The 7,947-nt window shown below is 46.6% G+C and overlaps 1 protein-coding gene across 3 annotated transcripts in view; it reads right to left on the minus strand.

The window, feature by feature from the left end:
- Positions 1-6,480: 6,480 nt before the first annotated feature.
- LDLRAP1 (low density lipoprotein receptor adaptor protein 1) overlaps positions 6,481-7,947 on the minus strand; it is a 48,325-nt gene continuing 46,858 nt past the window's right edge. Inside the window, exons 11-12 of one of the 3 annotated variants that reach the window (XM_082398359.1) lie at positions 7,239-7,292; positions 6,481-6,866 (exon numbers count right to left, since the gene is read on the minus strand). In XM_082398359.1, coding sequence (XP_082254485.1) covers positions 6,822-6,866; positions 7,239-7,292 — 99 coding nt within the window. In that variant the 3' untranslated portion in view covers positions 6,481-6,821. Of the gene's footprint in view, positions 6,867-7,038; positions 7,108-7,238; positions 7,293-7,947 lie in introns of those variants that run through there. The other 2 variants (XM_082398362.1, XM_082398361.1) reach the window with 2 other exon arrangements.

A 7,947-nucleotide genomic window follows, 5' to 3' on the forward strand; every position in this document is an offset into this window, starting at 1 on the left:
CGTCCTCTAAGGATGAGTGCAGTTACCTAAGCAAAGAGGGATTGTGAGAACACCTAGGTTGAGGGGACAGCATAAGCAAAAACCCTGCAGTGGAGAGAATATGATACTTTTGAGAACAGACAAGCCAGTATGTCTGGAGTAGAGAGAGTGAAGGGGAAAGACAGGAAGCATCACTGAATGATTTAGGACAGGAGTAGGAATGTGTGTGAAGGGGTAGGTGGGTGGGTGGATTCAGATTAACATTTTTAAAAGGCTACTCTAGCTACAGTGTGAAAACAGAACGGAAAGCAGGAGTGAATGATGTGGGTGCCTTTCAGAGGATATTGCAGTAGCCTATGGTGGCTTGGATCGGGGAAATGGGAGATGCACAAGACCACAGGATCCAAATCATACTTAGAATCCCAAACTGAGAGGACTTGGTGATGGCTTGAGATTTGACGTTGATAGAGAGGGAGATGCCTGCAAGGATTCCAGGTGTCTAACTTGCCAGAGGCAGGGGCATTTGTTGAGGTGGGAGCAGTGAATTAGGCTGTACGGGGCTTCCAGTCTGCTCATTGAGAGGGTTCTGGGCAGTTGGTGCAGAATCTGAATCTCAAATGGTCATTAGTCCCATTTAAAATAAAAAACTAGAGATAAAGCTAAACGGAGCCAAGAGACAATCATCGGGCAGCTTCCTTAATGGCCTCCAGACAAATTCAACCTGGGCAAGAGAGGCACTGATGACGGGGCCTGCTGGGTGAGAGCAAACCAGGTTGGTCTAGAGACAAAAGTTCCCGCAGGTGTCCCTGACTCTCTCCAGCAGGCTGCAGGTCCCGGTCGGTACCTTGCTGTGCAGGGGGTGGCCAATTTCAGGGTCACAGAGCCAAAACAACTGCTCTCAGTCTCTTAAAAGAAGATCATGAAAGTTTCTTTTCAACACTTTGCCTGAGTGCCCAGTCCTGAGGTGGCCCAGTCAGCCAGCCAGAAGCAAGAGTTCTCAGAGGGGAGCAATTTTGCACCCAGGGAACATTTGACAATGTCTGGAGATAATTGTGGTTGTCACAATTGGGGGAGGAGTGTTCTACTGGCATCTAGTAGATAGAAGTCAAGGATGCTATCAGACATTTTCCAATGCACAGGATAGCCCCCCCTTCCCAACTGTCCAGCCCCAAATGTCAGCTGTGCTAAGGGTGAGAAACCCTGGCTTAAAGCCAAGGCTTTGAAGTCAGAGAGGCCTGGGTTTGAATCTTGGCTTTGCCACACATTGGCTAGTTCATCTTGGGCAACTTGTCTGAACTCTCTGAGCCTCAAGTTCTCCATCTGTCAAATGGGGTCAATAGTAATGCATACCTCAGAAAGATGACGTGAGGAATACATGAGATAACTGGCTACAAAGAGCCTGAAGCAAATGTTCTGCTCATCTTCCATGTGAGCAGGGCCTGGGCTGGACTTGTTCTTGATCTACCTCCCAAAGCTAAGTCCTCAGTATGCGGGAGAAGGGAAAGCAGGGTGGTAAGAATGAGGACCCTGGAGTCAGAGCGCCAGTCTGGACTCCATCTCCTACCAGTAGCGAGACCCTGGGAAAATTGCTCATCTCTTGAAGCCCTAGCTTCCTCATCTGTGAAATGGAGATGATCACATAGGGTGGTTGTGAGGACTAAAGGAGCTAATGTTGTAAATGTCTTAGCACAGAGTCTGGTGCATAGTGAGTGGATAAGTGTGAACCAATGTTATAAAAGATAAGAATTAGTGCCGCCTCATTTCCCAGTGGCAAACAAGCTAGCAACCAAACTGAAACTTTGTAACTCAGGGTTTCCAGGGAAGTTCCAATTTCAAATACTCTGTTCATGGTCCCTATGAGGGCTTTGATTTGCCAGACTGTACACACCGATTTTCATTTCAGAAAACATGGTCTCTATCTGGATTATAATAACAGTGCTGGGCTTCCCTGGTGGCGCAGTGGTTGAGAATCTGCCTGCCAGTGCAGGGGACACGGGTTCAAGCCCTGGTCTGGGAAGATCCCACATGCTGCGGAGCAACTGGGCCCGTGAGCCACAACTACTGAGCCTGCACGTCTGGAGCCTGTGCTCCGCAACAAGAGAGGCCGCGATAGTGAGAGGCCCGCGCATCGCGATGAAGAGTGGCCCCTGCTTGCCGCAACTAGAGAAAGCCCTCACACAGAAACGAAGACCCAACACAGCCAATAATAAATAAATAATAATAAATAAAAAAATTAAAAAGAAATAATAGTGCTGTTTATGCAGTCCTCTTGTGCTAATCACTGTGCTAAGCACTGCTCAGATAAGCCCCTCCTCTCCAGGAGTTTCTAGATCATCCAGCTTAGAGGCAGAATGTTGCAGATGTGAAATCTAAGGATCAAAGTGCCCGTAAGTAATTTGCAGTTAGAGGCAGAGCAGAGGCTGGATCTCATCAGTACTTGAGAATCCCAGCTAAGGCCACTTCCACACGTATAATAAGGGTTCTTCTCACTTCCACAGCCCTGGGTTACATTTACCTCACTGATGTCATTGAGGGTTAAATGAAATAATCCACATTAATGTCTTAGCACAGTGCCTGGCATATAGCAGGAACTAAATGTTAGTTATTATTATTTATGGTACGGGCACTTTTAAAGGACATGTAAAATAAATATCTTTGAATCTCATAAAAGTACATTTCCAAAAGCTTACATCAAGCCCCATACAGCTAGAAATGAAACAGGATCTTTAAAATGTAACCCTGGCATAATTTAGTCATCTGGTTCCACTTACTAATATCAGGGAGTCTTTATCTTTTGTTTAGCGTGCGCGCGCGTGTGTGTTTCTTAATGTCCATGGGTTATTGAGGCTCCAGATTCTATGCAGGATCTCAAACTATCTGCCCCTCTGGGATTAGGAATGTAAGAAGGGCCCAAGGTAATAGGCAGGAGTTGCTGGGACCACATGAACCAAACAATCATGGGAAGTTCCCTCAAAACTTATCCATTATGCCATTCAAGTGATTTCCAGATCCAGCTCAAAAAGCCAGAGTGGCAAAAGCATTACAACTACAGCCTTGACTCTCATAGACCTGCATATGAACCCAAGTCCTGCCGAGTTTACCAGGGGCTATGTAACCTTGGATGGTCATCTCATCTGTTTGAGCCTCAGTTTCCTTGGCTATAAAATAGCAATGATAATAGTATTAAACTCAGTATATGTTAAATGTTAGTATTATTAAAAGAAGTAAAGAATAGCAAGTTATCGGGGTTGATAAATGAAAGAGAAAAAAGATTGGGGTTTGATGAGGGAGTTCCATTAGTTATTTTACTAGTCCCAAGTCCCAGCTCTGCCATTTGACTGCGTGACCTGGGCAGATCACTCACCTCTCTGAGCCAGTTTCGTCATCCATAAAGGGGACCCATAATACCCCACATGAGATAACCAGTGGGCAAACACTTTGTTAGTGATAAAGCAAAAGACATGTTTGTTGTGGCTATGATCCCTTTTCAGAAAGAATTTTCACCATCTCACAAATATTTATTGAGCCTCAATCATAACTTTAAAATTTTGTGATGCCCTCTGATATTTCCTGTTTTATTCCATTCTACTTTTTACTATTATTCAATTCTATATATTCTAAAGAAATAAAAAAAGCCGATAGAAACCAAGCTAGTCATGTCCACCAAGTATTTCTGGATCTCTGCCTTTGGGGCACAGGGTAGGATCGCCCTGCCCCCTTGTGGTTAAGCAGAGCCATGTGACTAGTTCCAGCCAATGAGCTGTGAGCAGAAACAACGGGTGTCACTTCTAGGCCAGAACATTTACTTGCCAGTGCCATATCCTCCAGAGCTCTGGCTTTCCCTCTAGCAAGGTGACTGACAGCGATCTAGATGGCAGCTGCTCCATCAGCCAGAGTCCCTGTGTGACTATGACGAGCAGGGCCTTCTGCACATCTGCGTTGGCTGCACTGGCACGGAGTTTACATGATAAAGTAATAGGTGTTGTGTTGAGGCCCTGAGACCACGGGGCTTTAAAAAAGTTTTTAGGGGGCTTCCCTGGTGGCGCAGTGGTTGAGAATCTGCCTGCCAATGCAGGGGACACGGGTTCGAGCCCTGGTCTGGGAAGATCCCACATGCCGCGGAGCAACTAGGCCCGTGATCCACAATTACTGAGCCTGCGCGTCTGGAGCCTGTGCTCCGCAACAAGAGAGGCCGCGATAGTGAGAGGCCCGCGCACCGCGATGAAGAGTGGCCCCCGCTTGCCACAACTAGAGAAAGCCCTCGCACAGAAACGAAGACCCAACACAGCCATAAATAAATAAATAAATAAATACATACATACATAAATAAAAGTTTTTAACTTAAGGAAATGTTTAAGGTTAAATTAAATTTAATAATATATTTTATTTAATCCAATATATCCAAAATATTATCATTTCGATTATTATTTTAAAAATCAGTAATGAGATCGGCTACATTTTTTTTTTTTACATGTCAGGTCTTCATGATCCAGTGTGTATTTTACATTTATAGCACATCTCAATCCAGACTAGCCACATTTCAAGTGTGCCATAAGCCCCGTGTGGCTAGTAGCTACTGGACTGGACAGCACAGCTATAATGGCTAATGACCCTCATTTTGAAGCACACTATTCTAAGGTGGCTGAATACATAAATCTTTATCCCATTTCGGAGGATCTTTAGAAAAGGAAGTCCAGTGTCTCGTAACATAGGTTGTGGCTAGATTTTAGTTCTGTTTTTCCTCATTTTGTCTGCAGTGGGGGGACTTCTTCTTCCAGGATAACAAATGGCTGCCATTTCCCACCCTTCAGCTAATTCACTCACCCCTACTCTTCCTCCAAGAAAAAATGGGGGGGTGCTTTCCAGTGGCCCAGGTTAAAAGTAAAGAGAAAAACTATGATTATTTAGAATGTTCTCAATACCCACAGTATTCCAGGAGTAGATTCACAAAACCCCAGGTGGAGGTGAGGGTAGGGGAACAGCCGATGCACTTTCTCTCCACAGGATATGCACTGCAGACTTCAAGGTCATGAGGAATTATGGGGCGCTGGGGGCAGAGTAGGGGGTAAGGGTGGGAGGAGGGTGAATTTGATTTCGTACCCTGGGGTAGACAGGATCCCTTCTGACTTTGGATGTTGGCTTGGGACCTATACTCAAGGATCAAGGGTTTCAGGTAAATGTTAGTCCCTCTTTTGTTAATTTGTTATTATGTGTGTGTTATTGTTGCTATACAGCACCCACTGCTTAGAAAATGTACTTCTTCAATTTCCCAATACGTCAGGAGCATTTTTCCATGAAGTTAAATATTCTTCTGCCTCATCATTCTGACAGCCAGATAGGATATTTTAAACAGGTAGCCCAAAATTTGTTTACCCAATCCGCTGCTGCTGGACATTAAGGTCATTCCCATTCTTAACTGCATTTACCAGTGTCACAATGCCTTGGCTCCTACAGAAGGCATGGTCAGATGACACGTTTAGATGGAGGAAGGTATGATCACCCCACAGCATCCTTTTGGCAAACTGGGATTTTACCACATACGATGCCAACTTCTGTGGAAGTGAGGAGGACACAGCCTTCTCTGAGCACCGCCAGGAGAGCTGTGTGAGGTGAAAAGAGTGTTGGAGACCAAGGGCTGTGGGTGGCACCAGGTTCCACCACTTATTAGTTCTGTGGACCTCTTCTCCAAGCCTCTGAGAATGAGAATAATAATACAGCCCCTTGGTATTGTTGTGAAGATTAAATTAGACTGACTATAAATTCTGGCTAAATAACACAGATCGAGCACACACACATAACTCCGCTCCCTCCTGACCCTCTGCTAACATGAAGGCAAAAGGGATTTTTTTTTTTAAGGAAGGCATAAAACCACAAGGATAATTAGCCCAGAAGAGGAGATAACATTAACAAAATTTGGAAGGCAGAAAAGCAGATCAGTGGGTTGTAACTTAGGGCAACCAAGAACCCTGAACCCTGAACTGCCAACAGAGAAAGCTAGAGGTAACCTAACTTATACTGCAGAACCCCCAAAAGGCTCAGTGATTACCTACAGGGGCCAAGGGCGGGAGGGGCTCAAAACAGGAGAGTGGGCCCCTTCTCTGCCTTGTCTTCCCCTGCACCCAGTTACTGCTCCTGAGGGCCTGAGGATGGGTGGGAGAGAGGCCGTCCCTCGCATGGGCAGGCACAGCCCTCTTGGTGCCAGGCCCCAGGTGTCCGTGTTGGAGGAGGGTGGCGGACACAGAAACCCAGCAGAAGCGGTCTCTCCCAGGAGGGGGACTCTGCAGGGGGCAGCAGAAAGGCCAGGCTGCCATGGAGAGTTAGAAAGAATGAGCAAGGGGCCTGGAGCAGGAAGGGCTGGTGGGCAGAAAATTTGCTTCAACCACCCAGGCCAAGATGGGGACCCTGAGGCCCGAGAGGACGGGACCTGGCCCCAAACCCATACCCTTTAGCCTGTTCCTGTCAACTTCCCGGCCCCGCTCTCTCTGTGCCTCCCCTTTCTCCACCCAGCCAGACAGTGGCCTCCTCCAGGTCCTGCTCCAGGAGCTTTCTTTTCAGCCTTTGCTCGGAGACATGCAGGAAGGGAAACCCCTCCTTGACAGAAGTTTTCAGGAGGAGGAGAAAAATAAGGTCATTTCTTCTTTGTAGCTCATTAATTCCAACCCACTAAATTCATTCATTCAACAAAGATTTATTGTGTGCCTGCTATGTGCCAGGCACTGTTCAGTAAACAAGTGGACCTACTATGATCATGCTTCGTATTGCCCCCGTTTGAGGAAAACTGCAGTCCAGAGAAGTTAGGTGACTTGCCCAAGGTAACACAGCAGCTAAGTAGTAAACTGGGATTAATGTGTCTGATACCTGAGTCCTTGCTCTCTCCACTGTCGACTCTGTAGAGGTATGGGGCACAGAGAATAGAAGGAACTAGTTAGGTAAAGCCCACATAGATTACCAGCAGTCCCCGAGTCATTATAATTTTATCTCCTAAATATCACTGGTTTTCCATTTTGCTCCCTTTCAATCATTAACCCCCAGCCCCACCCAACTCCTCTGTCCAAACCACCTTCAGCTCTTGCCTCAGCACCTGCATTCATCTCCAGGCTGGCTCACCTCTCTGGATCCCCCTCCAGTCTGTTCCCCACGCAGCAGGCAAGGTGATCCATATGAAAGGTAAACGCCATAGTGTCACCTTTCTACCTAAAATCTTTCCGCAGTTTCCCACTGCTTTTAGAATAATAACAAAACTCCTAACCATGGCTTACCAGGCTCCACATAATCTTCTCCAGCTTCATCCCTCTTCCTCTTACTCTATCTGCCTGTACAAGTCAGTATTTGGGTTATCTATTGCTGCCCAAAAAATCACCCCAAATCTTAGTTCTCTCGTGATTCTTGGGTTTGACTAGGCTCAGCTGTGTGGTTCTTCTGGGTCTGGAACCATCTGGAGGCATGACCGGGCTGGGCTTCCAAGGTGCTCACTCACATGTCTGGTGGGTGATGCTGGCTGTTGCCTGGGAGGTCAACTTGAACTGTCAAATAGAGGCCACATAGGGCCTCGCCATGTGGCTTGGGATTCTCACTGCATGCCAGCTGGATTCGGAGAGAGTGTCTCAAGAGTGAACTTTCCACAAGGTAAAAAAGCAAAAACTTCCCCCTCTTAACTTCAAGGCTCGGCCTGGAATTGATAGAGTATCACTTCCACCACTTTCTTTTGGTGAAGAAGTCACAAGCCAGCCCACGCTGAAGGGGAGGGGAAACAAGCTCCATTTCTTGATGGGAAGAATGTGTGGCCCTCTTTTGTCCACCACAGTCCAGCTAAGCTTCAGATCACAGAAACCACCGCAGTTCATTTAAGCAGAAAGGAATGTAATACAGGGAAACAGTGCTCACACACTATTGGGAGGGCTAGAGAGGTTGGTCCTAGGCTGAGCTGCCAGAAATGATCCCCAGAGTGACACTGCAGCCTCTGTCATG

The sequence above is a fragment of the Balaenoptera borealis genome, assembly GCF_965194805.1.
Source record: "Balaenoptera borealis genome assembly, chromosome: 1".
Taxonomy (NCBI): Eukaryota; Metazoa; Chordata; class Mammalia; order Artiodactyla; family Balaenopteridae; genus Balaenoptera; species Balaenoptera borealis.